Genomic DNA, 22,022 nt, shown 5'->3' on the forward strand with positions numbered 1-22,022 from the left:
GAGGTGGTAGCGGACTGGAGGATAGACAACGTGGTATCATTATTCAAGAAGGGAGGAAGGGATAAACCAGGAAACTAAAGACCAGCCAGTGTAACCTCAGTGGTGGGGAAACCATTGGAAGCAATTCTGAGAGACAGAATTAATCTGCATTTGGAGAGGCATGGATTAATCAAGAAGAGTCAGCATTGTTTTGTTATGGGGAGATTACGTCTGACCAACGTGATTGTTTTGCGGAGATGACCAGATGTATAGATGAGGAAAATGCCTTTGACGTAGTCTACTTGGACTTCAGCAAGGCTTTTGATAAGATTCCACATGAGAGACTCAGAGCGAAGGAACAGAGCAAAGGAAGAGCCCATGGGATTGAAGGACATTTGGCAAATTGGATACAAAATTGGCTGAGTGGCAGGAAGAAGAGGGTGATGTTCGAGGGGTGTTTTTCAGAATGGAAGTCTGTGTCCAGTGGGGTCTCACAGGGATGATTGCTGGGGATCTTGCTGTTTGTGGTTTACATAAATGATTTAGAATTGAATGTAGGAGGGTTGATCATATGTTTGCGGATGAAATTAAAATTGGTGGGGTGGGGACGAGTGAGGAGGATAGTCTGAGATTACTGGAGAATATAGACCGGCTGGTCAGATGGGTTGATCAGTGCCAAATGGAATTCAATCTAAATAAAGGTTGATGCACTTGGGAAGACAAACAAAGCAGGCAAATTCACGATGAGTGGCAGGACCCTGGGAAACACCGAGGATCAGTGAGACCTTAGTTTGCATGTACACCAGTCCCTTAAGATAGCAGGGTAGGTGGATATAGTGGTTAAGAGATATATGGCATACTTGCCTTTATTAGCCGAGACATAGAGTTTAGGAGAAGGGAGGTTACCAGCTAGAGTATTGTGTGAAGTTCCGGAATACACATTATAGCAGGGATGTGATAGCACTTGAAAGGGTGCAAAGGAGATTTAGCAGGATGTTGCCTGGACAGGAGAGTTATAGCTGTGAAGAGAGATTGGATAGTATGGGGTTGTTTTTCTTGGAGCAGAGGAAACCGAGGGAGGACATGATTGAAATGTATAAAATTCTGAGGGGCATAGGTGCACCTTTTATAAGGTTTAACTACGATAAATTAGGGCCAAAAGGCAAAAAATGAAAGATGTGTGTTTTTTTGGGGTTTTTTTTTTGTGAGGTGAAGCCCTGCTACATTTATCTACATGTAGCAGGGAAATAAACGGGCATCCGCTACCTGTACTGGCATGATGTCTGGTGTGCCAACTTAGTAAAAGAACACAAAGTAACTGAGGGAAAAAGAAAAAGGGGGTGTACTCCAAAACGATGGAGCACAACCGAAAAAGAATGAAAAGGAGAAATGAAAACTTAACAAAAACCTGTCAAATCAAAGTGTGAAAATCGGGTCAATAAGACAGTCCAACCGCTGCGACGCCCACCCAGCAGAAAAACTTTGAGTGCTCCCATGGACACTGCATGCTTCCTCTCCAGGGACACACGGCTGCGAACGAGGCAGCAGAAGATGGGTAGACAGTCGGGCATAGATGCAGTAGACAGGAAGAAATCTTTCCCCTTGTGTAATGACTTAGGCCTGGCCTTTGAGATTGGCCAATTAGAATATGAGTTCCCTGATTAGGGGCCCAATCACGGAACTCCTTTCTCTGTATATAACAGGGAATGTCAGATACTCTGCACTCCCAGTGTAGACAGCAAGCTGAATGCACCTGGTTGGTTTTGGAAATAAAAGGAATTCTGGTGAAGCAAAAGCTGCCTCTGTGAACTTATTGCATCTTGAAAGAGGGGTTTATGTCCATGGGGCATAGCTTTAAGGTAAGGGGCAGGCGGTTTAGAAGGGATGTGAGGAAAAACGTATTCACCCAGAGGGTGGTGGGAGTCTGGAACTCACTGCCTGAAATGGTGGTGGAGGGAGAGACCCAAATAACATTTAAGAAGTTGTTAGATGTGCGCTTGTGATGCCAAGGCTATGGGTCAAGTGCTGGAAAATGGATTAGAATACTTAGGTAATTGTTTTTGACCAGTGCAGACACCACGGGCTGAAGGGCCTTTTTCTTTGCTTTAGCCCTCTATGACTCTGACTGAAAGAGGCAGGGAAGGGGAACAGCAAGGTGGAGAGGGTGAGCAGGAGTATTGGGGAGACAGAGGAGTGATTATCAGTGGGTTTGGGGAGCAGGGGCATTAGGAAGCATTAAGGAATTACTATCTGTGAAATGAAAAATGAAAATTGCTTATTGTCACAAGTAGGCTTCAAATGAAGTTACTGTGAGGCTGGTACAGGAATTGAACTGTGCTGCTGGCCTGCCTTGGTCTGCTTTAAAAGCCAGTGATTTAGCCCAGTTTGCTAAACCAGCCTCTAAACCAGCCTCTGGGTTTATGTGAACAGGTGTATTAAGGACTATTGGGGAATGAATATCAATGGAGTTGGTGAACAGCGGCATTGGGATCTGTATGGGAAAATTATCAGTGTGGGTTGGTGAAATGAGGCGTGAGGGTTTTTAAAATTCATCCATGGTATTTGGGAGATGCTGTTTAGGCCAGAATCTATTGTCCATCCCTAACTGCCCATTTGTGGTGTTGAGTGAACAGGGGTATTTTTAAAAGATAATTATTTGAGGTTGGATGAACATGGTTATTTTAGGGGGTAATTATTGGGTGACCATGGGTATTTCAGGGGGTAATTATCTGGAGAGTTGGGAAAACGGGTATTTTAGGGGGTAATTATTAGGGGAGATGAGTGAACAGGGATATTTTAGGGTAATTATTAGGAATTGGGAGAACAGGGGTAATTATTAGGGGAGTTGAGTGAACAGGGGTATTTTAGATAGTAACTATTAGGGGAATTGGGTGAACAATTCTGAAGCTGCAGCTGCGGGATCGCAGTGCGCAGGCGCAGTGGGCCCATTACGTCAGGCGGAGCCGGGATGACCGCCAGTGACCCCGGGAACGCGAGCAGCAGGAGCTGAGTCCGGACTCCGGACATTGACCACACACAGGCCGGAGTATGGACACGGAGCCCCGGAATCCGCCTCATGCGGCTCCGGCCCCGCCGTGCGCCAATGGTCTGCAGAATGGCTTCCACCCGGGGCCCAGCAGTCGCAGCCCGGAGCAGGAGCACGGATCCCCCGCTAAGAAATGCCGCATCCGCAGGAGGATGGACTCGGGCAGGAAAAACAGACCCCGTGAGTAACGGCACAGGGGGAGCGGCGTCAAGCTGCTCTGCGAGGTGGGGGCTGGGCTGCAACGATCAGTACAGATTCGGGGTGCAGGGGGAGGGGGGGTGTTTGTGAGGTGCAGGGGGAGGGGGGGTGTTTGAGAGGTGCAGGGGGAGGGGGGTGTTTGAGGGGTGCAGGGGGAGGGGGGTGTTTGAGGGGTGCAGGGGGAGGGGGGTGTTTGAGGGGTGCAGGGGGAGGGGGGGGTGTTTGAGGGGTGCAGGGGGAGGGGGGTGTTTGAGAGGTGCAGGGGAGGGGGGGTGTTTGAGGGGTGCAGGGGGAGGGGGGGTGTTTGAGAGGTGCAGGGGGAGGGGGGGTGTTTGAGAGGTGCAGGGGGAGGGGGGGTGTTTGAGAGGTGCAGGGAGGGGGGTGTTTGAGGGGTGCAGGGAGGGGGGTGTTTGAGGGGTGCAGGGGGAGGGGGGTGTTTGAGGGGTGCAGGGGGAGGGGGGTGTTTGAGGGGTGCAGGGGGAGGGGGGTGTTTGAGGGGTGCAGGGGGAGGGGGGTGTTTGAGGGGTGCAGGGGGAGGGGGGGTGTTTGAGGGGTGCAGGGGGAGGGGGGGTGTTTGAGGGGTGCAGGGGGAGGGGGGTGTTTGAGGGGTGCAGGGGGAGGGGGGTGTTTGAGGGGTGCAGGGGGAGGGGGTGTTTGAGGGGTGCAGGGGGGAGGGGGGGTGTTTGAGGGGTGCAGGGGGAGGGGGGTGTTTGAGGGGTGCAGGGGGAGGGGGGTGTTTGAGGGGTGCAGGGGGAGGGGGGTGTTTGAGGGGTGCAGGGGGAGGGGGGTGTTTGAGGGGTGCAGGGGGAGGGGGGTGTTTGAGGGGTGCAGGGGGAGGGGGGTGTTTGAGGGGTGCAGGGGAGGGGGGTGTTTGAGGGGTGCAGGGGGAGGGGGGTGTTTGAGGGGTGCAGGGGGAGGGGGGTGTTTGAGGGGTGCAGGGGGAGGGGGGTGTTTGAGGGGTGCGGTGTGGGGGGGGTGTTTGAGGGGTGCAGGGAGAGGGGGGTGTTTGAGGGGTGCAGGGAGAGGGGGGTGTTTGAGGGGTGCAGGGAGAGGGGGGTGTTTGAGGGGTGCAGGGAGAGGGGGGTGTTTGAGGGGTGCAGGGAGAGGGGGGTGTTTGAGGGGTGCAGAGGGAGGGGGGTGTTTGAGGGGAGGGGGGTGTTTGAGGGGTAGGGGGGAGGGGGTGTTTGAGGGGAGGGGGGTGTTTGAGGGGTAGGGGGGAGGGGGGGGTGTTTGAGGGGTAGGGGGGAGGGGGGTGTTTGAGGGGGAGGGGGGAGGGGGGGTGTTTGAGGGGGAGGGGAGTGTTTGAGGGTGCAGGGGGAGGGGGGTGTTTGAGGGGTGCAGGGGGAGGGGGGTGTTTGAGTGGAGGGGGGTGTTTGAGGGGTGCAGGGGAGGGGGGGTTTGAGGGGTGCAGGGGAGGGGGGTTTGAGGGGTGCAGGGGAGGGGGGGTTTGAGGGGTGCAGGGGAGGGGGGTTTGAGGGGTGCAGGGGAGGGGGGTTTGAGGGGTGGAGGGGGGGGTTTGAGGGGTGCAGGGGGAGGGGGGTGTTTGAGGGGTGCAGGGGGAGGGGGGTGTTTGAGTGGAGGGGGGTGTTTGAGTGGAGGGGGGTGTTTGAGGGGTGCAGGGGGAGGGGGGTGTTTGAGGGGTGCAGGGGGGGGGGGGTGTTTGAGGGGTGCAGGGGGGTGTTTGAGGGGTGCAGGGGGAGGGGGGTGTTTGAGGGGTGCAGGGGGAGGGGGGTGTTTGAGGGGTGCAGGGGGAGGGGGGTGTTTGAGGGGTGCAGGGGAGGGGGGTGTTTGAGGGGGCAGGGGGAGGGGGCATGTTTGAGTGGGGGAGGGGGTGTTTGAAGGGGGAGGGGGGTGTTTGAGGGGGGCAGGGGGAGGGAGGTGTTTAAGGGGGGCAGGGGAGGGGGGGTGTTTGTGAGGGGGGCAGGGGGAGGGGGGTGTTTGAGAGGGGGGCAGGGGGAGGGGGGTGTTTGAGAGGGGGGCAGGGGGAGGGGGGTGTTTGAGAGGGGGGCAGGGGGAGGGGGGTGTTTGAGAGGGGGCAGGGGGAGGGGGGTGTTTGAGAGGGGGGCAGGGGGAGGGGGGTGTTTGAGAGGGGGGAGGGGGGGTGTTTGAGAGGGGGGCAGGGGAGGGGGGTGTTTGAGAGGGGGGGCGGGGAGGGGGGTGTTTGAGAGGGGGGCAGGGGGAGGGGGGGTGTTTGTGAGGGGGGTGTTTGAGAGGGGGGCAGGGGGAGGGGGGGTGTTTGAGAGGGGGGCAGGGGGAGGGGGATGTTTGAGAGAGGGGGAGGGGGGTGTTTGAGAGGGGGGCAGGGGGAGGGGGGTGTTTGAGAGGGGGGCAGGGGGATGGGGGTGTTTGAGAGAGGGGGAGGGGGGGTGTTTGAGAGGGGGGCAGGGGGATGGGGGTGTTTGAGAGAGGGGGAGGGGGGGTGTTTGAGAGGGGGAGGGGGGGTGCTTGAGAGGGGGGCAGGGGAGGGGGTGTTTGAGAGGGGGGCGGGGAGGGGGTGTTTGAGAGGGGCAGGGGAGGCGGGTGTTTGAGAGGGGGGCAGGGGGAGGGGGTGTTTGAGAGGGGTGCAGGGTGAGGGGGGTTTGAGAGGGGTGCAGGGTGAGGGGGGTTGAGAGGGGTGCAGGGTGAGGGGGGTTGAGAGGGGTGCAGGGTGAGGAGGGTTGAGAGGGGTGCAGGGTGAGGGGGGTTGAGAGGGGTGCAGGGTGAGTTGAGAGGGGTGCAGGGTGAGGGGGGGTTTGAGAGGGGTGCAGGGTGAGGGGGATTTGAGAGGGTGCAGGGTGAGGGGGGGTTTGAGAGGGGTGCAGGGTGAGGGGGGGTTTGAGAGGGGTGCAGGGTGGGGGGGGGTTTGAGAGGGGTGCAGGGTGAGGGGGGGTTTGAGAGGGGTGCAGGGTGAGGGGGGGTTTGAGAGGGGTGCAGGGTGAGGGGGGGTTTGAGAGGGGTGCAGGGTGAGGGGGGTTGAGAGGGGTGCAGGGTGAGGGGGTGTTGAGAGGGGGGAGGGGGTTGAGAGGGCTGCAGGATGGGGGGGGGGGGAGGGCTGCATGATGGGGGGGGGTGTGAGGGCTGCAGTGGGGGTAGCGGCGGAGTAGGGGGTGAGGTTGCGGGGCAAAGAGCGCAGGTTGGGAGGGTGAATGTAGTTTTTGATCTGATAGTGTTCATCGAGTCTGTGATTTGAGATAATGGTGTTGATGTGTAACTAGAGATTTGGCATGCGAGTGTGTGAGTTATTCACCTTACGACCACTAAGATCACAACAGCAGCGATGTCTCTGTTCGGCATGGAACAAATCCTATATGTATCTCTTGATGGATATGTATAGTTGCTTTACACCGCTAGTTTCTATGTGTGTTGTCAGTGGTTATATTTGGTGCGATTGTCCGATCGCCGGGTGAATGAGGTCGTTTTGTTATTGCTGCGATTCTTGAACGTGGTGTCTTCCTGCAGCTCTGATTTGTCTGATTGGCTAGTCTCCCCTCAGGAGGTTCTGGTTCGTTGTTAGCAATCACTGGTGACTCCGTAAGCCGGCCGTCATGGCCAATAAAACCACTGCATGTAAACTACACCCACTGACACCAGGGGAAAGGTAACATTAATTCCTGCTGAAGTGCAAGAACAAGTTTTCTGGTCCACTTTGCATGCAGAAAATTAGTAAACGTCCAATGTATATTCAGTTTCCACATTTGAGTTGAATTCACCTTGCAGCACATTTGCTGTTTTGAGACTTTTATAAAATACCTTCTTGAGTGACAGCTTACTGTGCCCTGAGCCTGCTGACCATTTTCATTGTCATGAAGCTGAAAGAAGATATGAAATGGAAAGAAGCTAAAAAGCCATGTAAGTAACTTATATTAACACTACACCTTAACTTTCAAAAGGGCATTGTGTAAATACTGAAGGGGCAATGAGGAAAGAGCAGGGGAATGGGATGAATTGGATAGTTATTCCAAAAGTGTTGGGACGGGTATGATGGACCGAATGTTGTCGTCCTCCTGTGCTGTATCATTGTATGAGCTTATGATTGTACCCTTGCCAGTTAAGTTGTGGCAGGCAACTTATTGCACAGAAACCTATGTTTTTTTTGCTGAGTCCAGGAGACAATTAGTACAAAATTGAGATACTGTGGCAGAAAACCAGGCAGTTGTGCTAACTGGGTTTGCTATGAAACATGCTTTGTCACTTGCTCCAAAGGTGACTGTGTAAAATAGTGAAACGGATTATCAGCAGTAAACCTTGAGGGTTCTCTACAATAACAGACTCAGCCCTGAGTGTAAAACAAAAATCTAGAATAGAATTGAAAAGGGAGAGAAAGCATGTTAATTTGTCTCAAACCTTAAGAGAATGATGCACAGTTCTGGGTTCTTATCCTAAAAAGGACATGGGGACAATGAATAAGGCACAGGAGAGGTTTACAAAGATTTTAAGTACCAGGACAGATTTGGGGCACTAAGGGATGTCCTGTGGTAAGATTCTGGAAAGGTTTGATCAGGTAGACAAAGTGAAGATCTTGTGACTTGTGGGGAGACTAACAATATGCAACCTGCTGTCACGAGGAGTGGTTGAAGTGAATAGGGTCGATCTGTTTGGCTGAATTATCTGTGCATGAAGCTGAAAGAAGATATGAAATGGAAAGAAGCTAAAAAGCCATGTAAGTAACTGTGCAACATAAATAGAGGACCATTCGTTACTTACCTCTTTGACTTCTTTGAGGCAGTGGCAGGCCAACAGTTAGGCCGCGTGGTGCTCCATAAACCTTTTGGAAGGCATTTGCAAAGTTCCACACAAAAGTTTATTATTTACATTGAAAGCTGTGGGAGTTTCTTGCTTACAGGTGATAATTTGGCTGAATATTAGAAAGAAATTATATATTCAATGAATTATGCAGAGTTGGGGGTGGAATGATTGGGACAGTTAAGGTGGGGGAGAAGTACAATGTGTGGTGTCCCAGGGATTGATGCCGAGGACGCATTTACTGTTTCTAATTTACTGTAAACTGGTCACATTTGTAGGTGATGCTAGAAGGGCAGTGAAATTACAGGAGGCAGCTCCGTTGTTACAATAGGAGCTAAATGCAATATGCAAATAGATATGAATGATGGCGGATCAGACTTGATGCAGACAAGCATAAAGTGCTGCATATGGAAAAGCATAATGGGTGACACATACTCAATGAATCATGTCGCAATAACAAACGATGAAGTTAAAATGACCTCTGAGTCTTTGTAAACTTGCTGTGTCCAGCCAACACAGGCCTCTTAACTGAATTCCATCTACTAGCTCTTCTTCCTAGAACCACTTGCAGTGCCTGACCATCTTCTTGTATGTTACAGAATTGCAATTAACAAAGTTCTTCAAACGAATATGATTGTTCACCTGAGAAACTCCCGTGTTACTGACCATGGGTTCTTGCATGGCTGCTGAGCCCGATCTTCGACTGCTGGCTTTGCAGGTGGGATCGGTCCTTGGACTCTAGATCGCTGGAATTCCTTTCTCGGACTCCTTTTTCCGGCCTTCTCTTTCTGTTGTGTCCTCGAAGAATTGTGTCCTTTCAATCATGAGGTTCCTCCAAGTAGGTCTCTTCTGAGCAAGGGCCTCCCAGGTGATGTCTCTGCTGCATTTCTTGAGGTTAGCTTTCAGGGTGTCTGTGAAGCACTTCCATTGTCTAGTGTTTGGAAGTCTTCCTTGAGCTGGGAAAACAAGATTTGCTTTTGCAGTCAGGACTCTGACATCCTAAGCCCATGGCTGGCCCAGCGGAGTTGGTCTTGGATGATCGTGGCCTTGATGCTGGAGCTTTTGGCTCCTTCAAGGATACTGATTGTAATCCGCCTGTCCTCCCAGTTGATGTAGAGAATCTGTCTCCGACAGCGTTGATGCTATCACTCCAGGGCCTTGCGATGACGTCTGTAGGTAGTCCAAGTTTCTCAGCTGTAAAGAAGAGTTGGACCTACAATCGACTTGTACACGAGGATCCTGATGTCAGCACAGATGTCACGGTCGTCAAAGACTCTTATCCTTGGACTTGCGGATTGCATGTGATGTTGGACATCCGTAGCAACGTCAGCCTTGGAGGAGAGGTGGCTTGCCAGTTATTGGAACTGTTCCACCTATGATAGGGTTTCTCCATTCATCTTGTTGGAGGGAGAGACCGGATCCTGCCCTGGGGCGGGCTGGTAAAAGACTTGCATCTTCTTGAGGCTGAGACTGATTCTTTGGAATGCTTCCTCAAGGTGTCTAGCATGACTGCCGATTGTCTTCTGAGAGAGTGGAAATGGCGATTGTCTTCTGAGAGAGTGGAAATGGCGATATCATCTGCATACTACGTTCCGATGTCAGTAGTGTTTTCTTCTTGGATTTCAACCGGTTGAGATTGAAAAGTTTTCCATCTATCCTGGAGGCGATGTCTACGCCACTCAGAAGTTTGCTCTTGACAAGGTGAAGGATGATGGCGATGAAGATAGAGAAAAGGGTGTGGGCAATGACACATCCCTGCTTGATTCCACACCATCCAAGACCTCAGTGATAAAAGGAAAGCTCTCCACGCTTGGCAGAACAACGTAACCAGCAAGGCACTGAGGAGAGCTCATCAATTAGCCAAGGCAGAGGTACAAAGAAGAATTGGGGAAATCGAGAACTAATGGTGGACTGAAAAAGCTAAGGAACTGTAACTCCTTGCTGAGGAGCATGACACCCAAGGCTTCAAGGCTTCTTAGGTGCTGCTAAGGCAATATATGGCCCCACTACCCTAGGCCTGAAACCAGTGCGGAATAAAGATGGAATCCTCTTGAGAAACAGAAAACATCGGCCTTCAGTGGAGAGAACACTTAACCGTGATATGTTTATAAATGAGGATGCATTTGAGGAAATTTCAAAAAGTTATTAGAACATTGAAGTGATTTGCCTTCTCATGCAAACTTTGCAAAATTCCATTCAGATATGCACATTAATAATTTTTAAGATGCTAATTCTGGATGTGTTGAATTTTCTGTTGAATATTTCTAAATTAAGGACTGTAGTGCTTTATATTTTTTTATTGCAACAGTTTTTTCCGCTATGGTGCATTTCTGCAATTTATAGGTGGGTAAAAACAAATGCTTATCAAAATAACAAAAATAAAAAGTTTGATTTGTGTAACACCTGTCAAGACATCCCAAACACTTCTCAGCCAATAAAGTTCTTTTGTAGTCTGGTTGCTATTGTAATGTAAGAAATGTGGGAGTAATTTTGGGCACAGCAAGGTTCCACAAATGGTAATGTGATAATGACATGATTTGTTTGAGCAATATTGCTCGAGGGTGGTGGCATTTTATAAAAAAAAAAAAAAATTTTAATTTATGGGATGGGGATGTCGCTAGATGGGCCAGCATTTATTGCCCATCCCTAAGGCCATTGAAGAATCAATCACATTGCTGTAGATCTGGAGTCACGTGTAAGACAGACCAGGTAAGGACAGCATATTTACTTCCCTCGAGGACGTTGAGCCAGATGGGTTTTTACAACAATCGACAATGGTTTCATGGTCATCTGTAGACTTTTAATTCCAGATTTCTTTAATTGAATTCAAATTTCACCACCCTAGAGGTGAGAGTGACTACCCTTGTCATCGACTGCATTAGACTGAGTGGGGCACCAAGGAGTCTGAGAAAATCCAGACTTGCAGGGAATTGAGGGGGAAATTCTCCACTGGTTGCAAACGTACATTGCACAAAGGAAGATGGTTGTGGTGGTTGGAGGTCGGTCATCTCAGCTCCATGACATCACTACAGGAGTTCCTCAGTGTAGTATCCGAGGCTCATCACCTTCAGCTGCTTCATCAATGACTTCTTTCCATCATTAGGTCAGAAGTGGGGATGTTCACTGATGTTTGCTCCTTGATCAGTACCATTTGCGGCTTCTCATCCTGAAGAGTCCATATCCAAATGCAGCAAGGCATGAACAATATCTAACCTTGAGCTGACAGGTGGCAAGTAACATTCGTGCTACACAAGTGCAAGGCAAAAACTATTGCCTCGACATTCAATGGCACTGACTTTGCTGAAATCCCTTGGGGGCTTACCAATGACCAGAAACTGAACTGGAATAGCCATATAAATAGGTCAGAGGCTAGGAATCCTGCAGCGAGTAAATCACTTCTTGACTCCCCAGAGCCTGCCCACAAGGCACAAAACAGCAGTTAGATGGAATGCTCTCCACTTGTCTGGATGAGCGTAGCTCCAACAACACCTGGAGCTTGGCACCATCCAGGTCAAAGCAGCTCACTTGATTGGCAACCCATCCACAAAAATTCACTTCTGCCACTGACAAGAGCCTTAGTTTGTACCATCTATAAGATACACTGCAGGGACTCGCCAATGCTCCTCGGACAGCACCTTCCAAATCCACAGCTGTTTCCATCTAGAAGGACAAGGGCAGCGGACACATGGGAACATCACTACCTGGTAGTTCTCCAAGCAACACAGCATCCTGACTTGGAACTATATCGCCGTTCCTTCATTGTTTCCGAGTCAAAATCCTGCAACTTTCTCTCAACAGCACTGCAACAGTTTAAGAAGTCATCTCCCGAATATCTTCTCTAGAGCAATTGGGGATGGGCAATAAATGCTGACCCAGCCAGCGAAGTGCACATCCCTGAATATTAAACAATTAACCAGAGGAGGGGCCACAAATATCTCTATCGTCAATGATGATGATGCCTAGCATGTGAGTGCAAAAGACAGGTTTGGAAGCATTTGCAGCCATCTTCAACCAGAGATGTTGAGTGGAGGATGCCTAACTAGTTCTAGTCTTCAGCCAATTCAATTTGTTTCATGTGATAAGAAATGGGTCAAAACACTGGACACAGCAAAGTTGTGGGGCCTGATGGCACGTAGTTAAACTATTCCAGCTGCCCCTTAATTCTAACCATAATGCTTCCAATGCCTCATTACCCTCACTGAAATCCTTTTTTCTGCTGTAAATGCCTTTTTATAAATATTTCTCCTCCTGTCCAAATTTACATATCCTTTCTAAAGACCTTTATTGCCTAGAACGTTTAGCTCTGAATCACTGCCATATTGCTATGTCTCTGAAGTGCTTACTACATAAGATTCTTAATCTAACTTTCTGCTAACTCGTTTTTAAGGTCTGTGCATTCGAGTACAGAACTATTTGTTTATTGGCCCCCACCTTTCCCATATGTCCTTTGAATATATTTTTCACACTTAGACTTATCATTTCTGATGCTGATAATCTGTACAATGCCATCTAGGTAATTCAGGGTATAATGTTTTTAATTTCTGCAGCTTGGTTTTTAAACTACTGAGTTCTTAGAATCCCTTCTGGACGTTTTGGTTATTTATCACCTTTTGTAGTTTGAGCTTTGCTCTCTTCAGTTTCTGCTCATTAGGGTGCTATTATTCTTACATGAACATTCCCTCCCCTCTTTTATGGGCTAATGTCTGTGCCACAGCTCTGTTTATTTTCCCACTTGCACTTTGGTCCCAACCTGGACGGGATCCTTCCCATCCCAGCAACCTAATTTTGTCTTGATGTCCATGTCCTACCAAATAGGTCCTTTTGCCTACTGTCTTTAAGCCATGCATTTATTTTCCTGATCTCTTTACCCTAAGTCCATTAGCACTTGGGGCTGGAAATTTGGAAACTTTCACCCTTGGGGGCCTGCTCTTTAATTTAGCCCTTAGTTATTGATGGCTGGGATACCAGGAGGAACAACCCTTTTTAACTGATTTACAGAAGATTTGGGAGCAGGAGTAGTCTATTTGGCCCCTTATCATAGAATTTTGACAGTGCCGAAGGAATCCATTCAGCCCATCATGTCTGCACAGACCCTGCAAAAGAGCACCCTGTCACATTTCCCTGCCCTAGTTCCACAACCCCACCTAACCACATCTTTGGACATTAAGGAACAATTTGCTGTAGCATGGCCAATCCAGAAAACCCGTACATCTTTGGACTGTGGGAGGAAACCAAAGCATCCGGAGGAAACCAACACAGGCACAAGGAGAACGTGCAAACTCCACACAGTCAACCACCCAAGGCCGGAATTGAACCGGGCTCCTGGCGCTGTGAGGCAGCAGTGATAACCACAGTGCCACCATTGAGCTTGCTCTGACTGTTGGAATTGTGGCTGGTGTGATGGTCCTGCCTCCCTGTACCCTATAACCCTTGATGGTGAAAAATCTATCTAGCTCCGCTTTGAATATATTCAATGACCCTGCTTCCATTGCTCACTACGGAAGAGAATTGCTGGTACTAGTGATTCACTCAGAAAATAAATTTGTTCCCATCTATGTTTTTAATAGGAGACCGCCTATTGTGAAACTGCCTCCTCATTCTAGATTTTCCCACAAAAGGAAACTACATCTCAGTATCTACCCTGTCAAGCCCCATCAGAGTCTTGTAGGTTGCGATAAATTCACCCCTCATTTAATCTAAACTCCAATGGGCACCTCAGAATCACAGAATTATTGCGCTGCAGCAGGAGGCATTCCAGTCTCATGTACCCCTTACTGACAGTGATTTGAAAAGGCTTTCTCTTTTCTAGGCCCTCTGTGCCCCCATCTAATTTAGTTTCCTGCTGCAGTAAATATCATCCATGAACCAACTGCTTTCAGATGATCGACAGATAACTACCAGCCCAGGCAGTCTTCTGTTTATCATTAAACCTAGCTTGCTTATGTCAGGTCTTGATTTTTACTCAAAAGGTAAACCTAAAACTTTCCCCATGAACCTAATTTGTTACTCATTCAGTCTCTGTCTCACTCTGGTATAGTTGCCTGTCTTCCCCGCGCCCCTTACAGACCTTCTCAACTTTCTGCACAGCAACCCCTTCGCCCCAGAAATCAGCCGAATGAATCTTCTCTGAAATGCCTCCAATGCTAGTGTCCCTACTTGCATTTGGTGGCCTAAACTGCAGACAGTACTCGAGGTGTCATCTCCTTTTTTGTGATTCAAAAACATTGTGATTAATGTCATAAGAGCCTTGATTTTAATCCGAGAGGGCACTTGGTCCTCAGTCAAAAGATGGTACCTTACAGAACGTACTGAAGTATAGGTTATATTATCTAACATAGGTCCTGGAATTAACCCATTGTCAATTATATAAAAACCCGTCTGGTTCACTAATGAATTTTAAGGAAGGAAGCCTACAGTCCTTGCCTGCTCTGGCCAATATGTGACTCCAGACCAATAGCAATGTGGTTGATTCTTAACTGCCCTCTTGAAATGGCCCAGTAAGCCACTAAGTTGTATCAAAACTGCTTTATAGTCTACAATAATGAATGACCAGATGGATCATCTTGGCATTGACCTTGGCACCAGAAGACAATGGGACACGTAGCCCTGTCAATCCTGTAAAGTACATCTTGATAATTTCTGACAAAATTGGGAGGGCTGTCTCACGGATGAGTTAAGCAACAGCCTGACATTGTCATGGAGAAAAAGTGCTTTGAAAGTTGAGAAGTTCAGGCTGTCCATCTAAATTCCTGAGGGTAACCAGTTTTAATAGCTTCCTCTTCTGATAAAGGCAGGGTTTATGTAGAGATTCATTTCTTGGCAAGGAAATAGATTTGTGTGAGCATATTTTACCTGCAAATCTACCCAAGGATATGGTTTGAGACCTATTATGTTACCAATGAGCTCAACATTCACACTATTCTTTCTTTGGACTTTGTTTTTGTAAGACACCTGAAATCAAATTACAGAAGTAAGGGTGTTTAGAGCTCTGATGAAAGAAGAAATACTTGTATTTATGTGATGCCTTTCACCAACCATAGTGGTCTAGGTCAGTTTATAACCAGTGAAGTCTTTTGAAACTTTAGTCCCAATTGATTTCGAGGAAATTTAGCAACCAATTTGTGTATAGCAAAGTCCAAGTAACACAATATGACCAACGATCTGATAATCTGTTTTAGAGATGGTTTGAGGGATAAATGTTGACCAGGGTATCAGGGTCTGATTTGGAGATGAGCGTGTACCTGCTGAGCCAGAATGGGCACTGTTGGTAAAGTCAAAGTTATCACTGCCAAAGTTGAAAGTTCTGCTCAGCTCAGCAAGGTAAAATGGGAAATACCGGATCGGCCACCTGTTAAATCCCTGTCCACATTAAAAATGTCATTGCATTATTACAGTAAACTATTTACAACACTTGGAGCAGTTATTGATCATCAATATTGTGGAGAGCCAAGTTGAACATTCCAGATTTCCGGTTGTAAGAGGTGGCCTGTTTTAGAAACTCTACCGCTTGGGTACATTTGATGTGGATGTTTTGAGTACTGATTGATCTCTAGCTGAACATCTTTCCATGCATTTAATCAGCTATCAAGCAGTGTCCTATATCTGTAACCCCCCTCCAATATGTACACAAATGTGGAGCAAGCCACACTTTTAATGAAGAGGTGGCAGATCTGATTGTGGTCTCAACGCCACTTTCCTGCCTATCCCTTGTATCTTTAGGCAAGAACCTTTCTACTTCTGCCTTAAAAAGTATTGAATAATCCTACCTCTACTCCGCTCTGGGGAAGGGAGCTCCATAGATTCCTATCCCTTGGAAAGAAAAATAATTCCCATTTCCATCTTAAATTGTGGGGGGGAGCACTTATTTTTAAACTGTGTTCCCTCGTTCTAGTCCTCCTTATAAGGAAAATATCCTCTCTCCGTCTGTTCTGTCAAGTTCCCTCAGGATCTTGTATGATTCAATTAGATTACCTCTGGTTCTTCTAAACCTCGATGGATACAAGCTCTGTCCATCCAACCTTTTCTCATAGCTTCTCATAACCCCCCCATCTCCCCCCAATCCCAGGTATCCATCGAGTGGACCTTCTAGGAACTGCTAATACATTATTTTCTTAATTAAGGCGATCAAACTATGCAATATTCTAGATATAATCATCAATGCCCTGTACCACTGTGAAAACATCCCTACTTTTCTACTTCATTCCCCCTGCAATAAACACCAACATGCCATTTACTTTCTTAATCACTTGCTGTACCTGCATGCTTTTTTTTGAGTCATGCACCAGGGCACCCAGACCCTTCTGTGTCTCACCCGTCCATTTAGATAATATGCTGCTTTTCTTATTCTCCCTGCCAAAGTGGACCTACATTTTCCCACTTTATATATGCCATGTACCAAAATTTTGTTCAGTTGCTTAAACTGTCTATATCCATTTGCAGACTCCTCATGTCCTCTCCACAACTTACTTTGCTGCCAATCTTGGTGTCATCAGCAAATTTAGCAACTATACATTTGGTCTCTTTATCAAAATTATTGATTGAGTTTGGAAATAGTTGAAACCCCAGCAGTGATCCCTGTGGTATTCCACTTGTTATATCCTGCCAACCCAAAATGACCCATTTACGCCTACTCTTGTTCTCTGTTGGCCAGTTAATCCTCTATCCATGCTAATTGAGCAGCACGGTAGCACAGTGTGTAGCACTATTGCTTTACAGCTCCAGGGACTCTGGTTCGATTCCCGACTGTGTGTGTGGAGTCTGCTCATTCTCCCTGTGTCTGCATGGGTTTCCTTTGGTGCTCCGGTTTCCTCCCACAAGTCCCAAAAGACATGCTGTTAAGTAATTTGGACATTCTGAATTCTCCTTCTGTGTATCCGAGCAGGTGCTAGAGTGTGGCAACTAGGGGCTTTTCACAGTAACTTCATTTCAGTGTTAATGTAAGCCTACCTGTGACAATAAAGATTATTATTATTATTAAGTTGCCCCTGACACCATGAGCTCTTTGTCTGTGTAGAAACTTTTGATGTGGCACCTTGTCAAATGCCTTCTGGAAATCTAAGCCCATTTACAGGCTCTCTTTTATGCGTATCCTCAAACAAGTTAATCAAAAATGATTCCCTTTCACAAACCATGTTCACCTGCTTGCGCAGGTGAAAGAGAAACATCCTGAGTGAGTGAGAAACATCCTGAGTGGGAATTGGAATGTGGTAATTTGGTGCAGTGAGGTAATTCGGTACAGAGTAGAAGAAGATGCTTTTTCCCTACCATTCTGTTCTCTTTCTTCTGGCCTGTAACTGTTAATCTGCAGGGAGAGAACCAGAGAGCATTCTGGGAAGGTAAGTGATTTTTATTTTTATTACCGTTTCAAATTGTGTGGGGGGGAAAACTGAAGTGACATCACAGGAAAGCTGTGACCTGATTGGCTGGTTGGGAATCTATTACATTGGGAAAAAAAATTATTGTAAAACAAATCTAATTGATTAACTAATGGAGTAACTAAACCTGAGGGCAGTGATCGGTATTTAGTATTTAAATTTACAGTAAAAATCATTTAGCGTCAGGGCCATATAGTTAATTGTAACTCAATCTAACAGTAATTCAAGTGTTTATTTTAAATTAATTAATTTGTGCTTAAATGTCACTCAGCGGGGTGCAGTGCTCCAACTGAGATGTGGCAGATCTGTGACGCTTCCAGCATTCTGGTCGACTACATCTGCAGCAAGTGTATGGCAGCTCCTCACAGACTGTGGTTCGGTTGGAGCAGCAGTTGGATGCACTTAGGAGCATGCAGGTGGTGGAAAGCGTCATCGACCGGAGTTATAGAGATGTGATCACACCCAAAATGCAGGCAGAGAGATGGGTGACCACCAGAAGGGGCAGACAGTCAGTGCAGGAATCCCCTGCGGTTGTCCCCCTCAAACGGGTATACCGCTTTGGATACTGTTGGGAGGGAATAGCCTATCGGGAAAACAGCAGCAACCAGAGCAGTGGCACCACGGCTGGCTCTGATATTCAGCAGGAAGGGCCAAAGCGCGGAAGGGCAATAGTGAGCGCTTCTGTGGACGTGAAAGAGACTCCAGGATGGTATGTTGCCTCCCTGGTGCCAGGGTCCAGGATGTCTCAGAATGGGTAGCGGGCATCCTGAAGGGGGAGGGCAGACAGGCAGACGTAGTTGTAAATATTGGTACTAACTACATAGGCAGGAAGGGGCATGAGATCCTGCAGCAGAAGTTCAGGGAGCCAGGCAGAAAGTTAAAAGACAGGACCTCTAGGGTTGTAATCTCGGGATTACTCCCTGTGACACTTGCTAGTGAGGTGAGAAATGGGAAGATAAAGCAGCTAAACACGTGGCTAAACAGCTGGTGTAGGAAGGAGAGTTTCCGTTATCTGGACCACTTGGAGCTCTTCCGGTGCAGGTGTGACCTGTATAAGAAGGGCGGGTTGCATCTAAACTGGAGAGGCAAAAATATCCTGGCGCAAAGTTTGCCAGTGTCACACGGGAGGGTTCAAACTAACATGGCAGGGGGATGGGTACTGGAGCAAGAGGCCAGAAAGTGAAAAAATTGAGGGAGAACTAGGGAATAGGGCCAGTATGGCTCTGAGGAAGAGCAGACAGGGAGATGTTGCTGAAAACAGCAGGACTGGTGGCCTGAAGTGCATTTGTTTTAATGCAAGGAGTATAATGGGTAAGGCAGATGAACTTAAGAGCTTGGATTAGTACTTGGAACTATGTTGTTGCCATTACAGAGACCTGGTTGAGGGAAGGACAGGATTGGCAACTAAACGTTCCAGTGTTTAGATGTTTCAGGTGGGATAGAGGGGGGATGTAAAAGGGATGGTGGAGTTGTGCTACTGGTTAGGGACAATATCACAGCTGTACAATGGGAAGACACCTCAGAGGGCAGTGAGGCTATATGGGTAGAGATCAGGAATAAGACGGGTGTAGTCACAATGTTGGGGTTTTACTACAGGCCTCCCAACAGCCAACGGGAGATAGAGGAGCAGATAGGTAGACAGATTTTGGAAAGGAGTAAAAGCAACAGGGTTGTTCTGATGGGAGACTTCAACTTCCGCAATATTGATTAGTGCTAGTCACTTAGTGCTAGGGGCTTGGACGGGGCAGAGTTTGTAAGGAGCATCCAGGAGGGCTGCTTAAAACAATATGTAGATAGTCCAACTAGGCAAGGGGCTGTACTGGACCTGGTATTGGGGAATGAGCCCAGCCAGGTGGTAGAAGTTTCAGTAGGGAGCATTTCGGGAACAGTGACCACAATTCAGTAAGTTTTAAAGTGCTGGTGGACAAGGATAAGAGTGGTCCTAGGGTGAATGTGCTAAATTGGGGGAAGGCTAATTATAACAATATTAGGTGGGAACTGAAGAACCTAGATTGGGGGAGGATGTTTGAAGGTAAATCAGCATCTGACATGTGGGAGGCTTTCAAATGTCAGTTGAAAGGAATTCAGTACCGGCATGTCCCTGTGTGGAAGAAGGATAAATACGGCATATGTCGGGAACCTTGGATAACGAGAGATATTGTAGTCCCCGTCAAAAAGAAAAAGGAGGCATTTGTCAGGGCTAGAAGGCTGGGAACAGACGAAGCCTGTGTGGAATATAAGGAAAGTAGGAAGGAACTTAAGCAGGGAGTCAGTAGGGCTAAAATAGGTCACAAGAAGTAATTGGCAAATAGTGTTCAGGAAAATCCCAAGGCTTTTTACACGTACATAAAAAGCAAGAAGGTAGCCAGGGAAAGGGTTGGCCCACTGAAGGATAGGCAAGAGAATCTACGTGTGGAGCCAGAGGAAATGGGCGAGGTACTAAATGAATACTTTGCATCAGTATTCACCAAAGAGAAGGAATTGGCGGATGTTGAGTCTGGAGAAAGGTGTGTAGATAGCCTGGTCACATTGAGATCCAAAAAGACAAGGTGTTGGGCGTCTTGAAAAATATTAAAGTAGACAAGTCCCCAGGGCCTGATGGGATCTATCCCAGAATACTGAAGGAGGCTAGAGAGGAAATTGCTGAGGCCTTGACAGAAATCTTTGATCCTCACTGTCATCAGGTGATGTCTGGGAGGACTGGAGAATAGCCAATGTTCCTTTGTTTAAGAAGGGTAGCAAGGATAATCCAGGGAACTACGGACCGGTGAGCCTTACGTCAGTGGTAGGGAAATTACTGGAGAGAATTCTTCGAGATAGGATCTACTCCCATTTGGAAGCAAATGGACGTATTAGTGAGAGGCAGCACGGTTTTGTGAAGGGGAGGTTGTGTCTCACTAGTTTTTTGAAGAGATCGCAAAGATGATTGATGCAGGTAGGGCAGTGGATGTTGTCTATATGGGCTTCAGTAAGGCCTTTGACAAGGTCCCTCATGGCAGACTGGTACGAAAGGTGAAGTCACATGTGATCAGAGGTGAGCTGGAAAGATGGATACAGAACTGGCTAGGTCATAGAAGGCAGAGAGTAGCAATGGAAGGGTGCTTTTCTGATTGGAGGGCTGTGACTAGTGGTGATCCGCAGGGATCAGTGCTGGGACCGTTGCTGTTCGTAGTATATAATGATTTGGAGGAAAATGTAACTGGTCTGATTAGTACGTTTGCAGATGACACAAAGGTTGATGGAATTGCGGATAGCGATGAGGACTATCAGAGGATACAGCACATTTAGATCGTTTGGAGACTTGGGTGGAAAGATGGCAGATGGAGTTTAATCCGGACAAATGTGAAGTAATGCATTTTGGAAGGTCTAATGCAGGTAGGGAATATACAGTGAATGGTAGAACCCTCAAGAGTATTGAAAGTCGGAGAGATCTAGGTGTATAGGTCCACAGGTCACTGAAAGGGGCAACACAGGTGGAGGAGGTAGTCAAGAAGTCATACGGTATGCTTGCCTTCATTGGCCGGGGCATTGAGTATAAGAATTGGCAGGTCATGTTGCAGCTGTATAGTTCGGCCACACTTGGAGTACAGTGTTCAATTCTGGTCACCACACTACCAGAAAGATGGTGCTTTAGAGAGGGTGCAGAAGAGATTTACCATGATGTTGCCTGGTATGGAGGGCATTAGCTATGAGGAGCGGTTGCATAAACTCTGTTTGTTCTCACTGGAACGACGGAGGTTGAGGGGCAACCTGATAGAGGTCTACAAAATTATGAGGGACATACAGAGTGGATAGTCAGAGGCTTTTTCCTAGGATAGAGGGGTCAATTACTAGGGGGCATAGGTTTAAGGTGCGAGGGGCAAGGTTTAGAGGAGATGTACGAGGCAAGTCTTTTACACAGAGGGTAGTGGGTGCCTGGTATTCGCTGCCGGAGGAGGTGGTGGAAGCAGGGACGATAGTGACATTTCAGGGACGTTTTGGCAAATACATGAATAGGATGGGAATAGAGGGATACGGACCCAGGAAGTGTAGAAGATTTTGGTGGGCTTGGAGTGCCGAAAGGCCTGTTCTTGTGCTGTACTTTTTTTTGTTCTTTGACTCTGCCTGGCTGCATTGAGGTTTTCTAAATGTTGCACTATACCCTCAATAGTAGATTCTAGAATTCTCCCTGTGGCAGATGCTGAGCTAACTGGCCTGTAGTTTTCTGCTTTCAGCCCCCTCCTTTCTTGGATGGAGGAGTTGCATTTGGTATTTTCCAGTCCGGTGGAACCTTTCCAGAATCTAAGGAATTTTGGAGAATCAAAACAATACATGTACTATCTCAGAAGCCACTTCTTGACTCGAGGATGAAATCCATCAAAATTGTTTTAAGTTCCTCCCTTTCATTTCTTGATTCACATCTTCTACAGTAAAGACAGAATCAAAATATTGTTTAATTCATCCTCCGTTTCCTTATTTTCCATTTTTAGTTCCCTTGACACACTTTATCGAGGACCAACACTGATCCTAGTTGCTCTTTTTTTAATTAGCTTTACAAACTCTTGCTATCTATTTTTATATTCCAACTTAACTTTCTACCTCCTCTAATTTCTCCCTCATTTTTTTTCATCATTCTTTGCATCGTTTTATATTCAGTCCAATTTTCTGACCCACTAATCTCCACGGAATTGAATGCTTTATTTTTCAATTTGATTTAATCTTTC

The 22,022-nt window shown here is 47.6% G+C and overlaps 1 protein-coding gene across 7 annotated transcripts in view; it reads left to right on the forward strand.

Moving 5' to 3' along the window:
• The first annotated feature begins 1,774 nt into the window (after window positions 1-1,774).
• The window catches only part of LOC119950951 (pantothenate kinase 1), an 86,472-nt gene continuing 66,224 nt past the window's right edge, over window positions 1,775-22,022 (forward strand). For 4 of the 7 annotated variants that reach the window (XM_038773964.1, XM_038773968.1, XM_038773969.1 and 1 more), the window contains exon 1: window positions 2,919-3,205. In XM_038773964.1, the coding sequence (XP_038629892.1) occupies window positions 3,028-3,205 (178 nt within the window). In that variant the 5' untranslated portion in view covers window positions 2,919-3,027. Of the gene's footprint in view, window positions 1,839-2,918; window positions 3,206-6,798; window positions 7,052-7,801; window positions 7,863-22,022 lie in introns of those variants that run through there. The other 3 variants (XM_038773967.1, XM_038773965.1, XM_038773966.1) reach the window with 3 other exon arrangements.

The sequence above is a fragment of the Scyliorhinus canicula genome, chromosome 16 (genome assembly GCF_902713615.1).
Source record: "Scyliorhinus canicula chromosome 16, sScyCan1.1, whole genome shotgun sequence".
Classification (NCBI taxonomy): domain Eukaryota; kingdom Metazoa; phylum Chordata; class Chondrichthyes; order Carcharhiniformes; family Scyliorhinidae; genus Scyliorhinus; species Scyliorhinus canicula.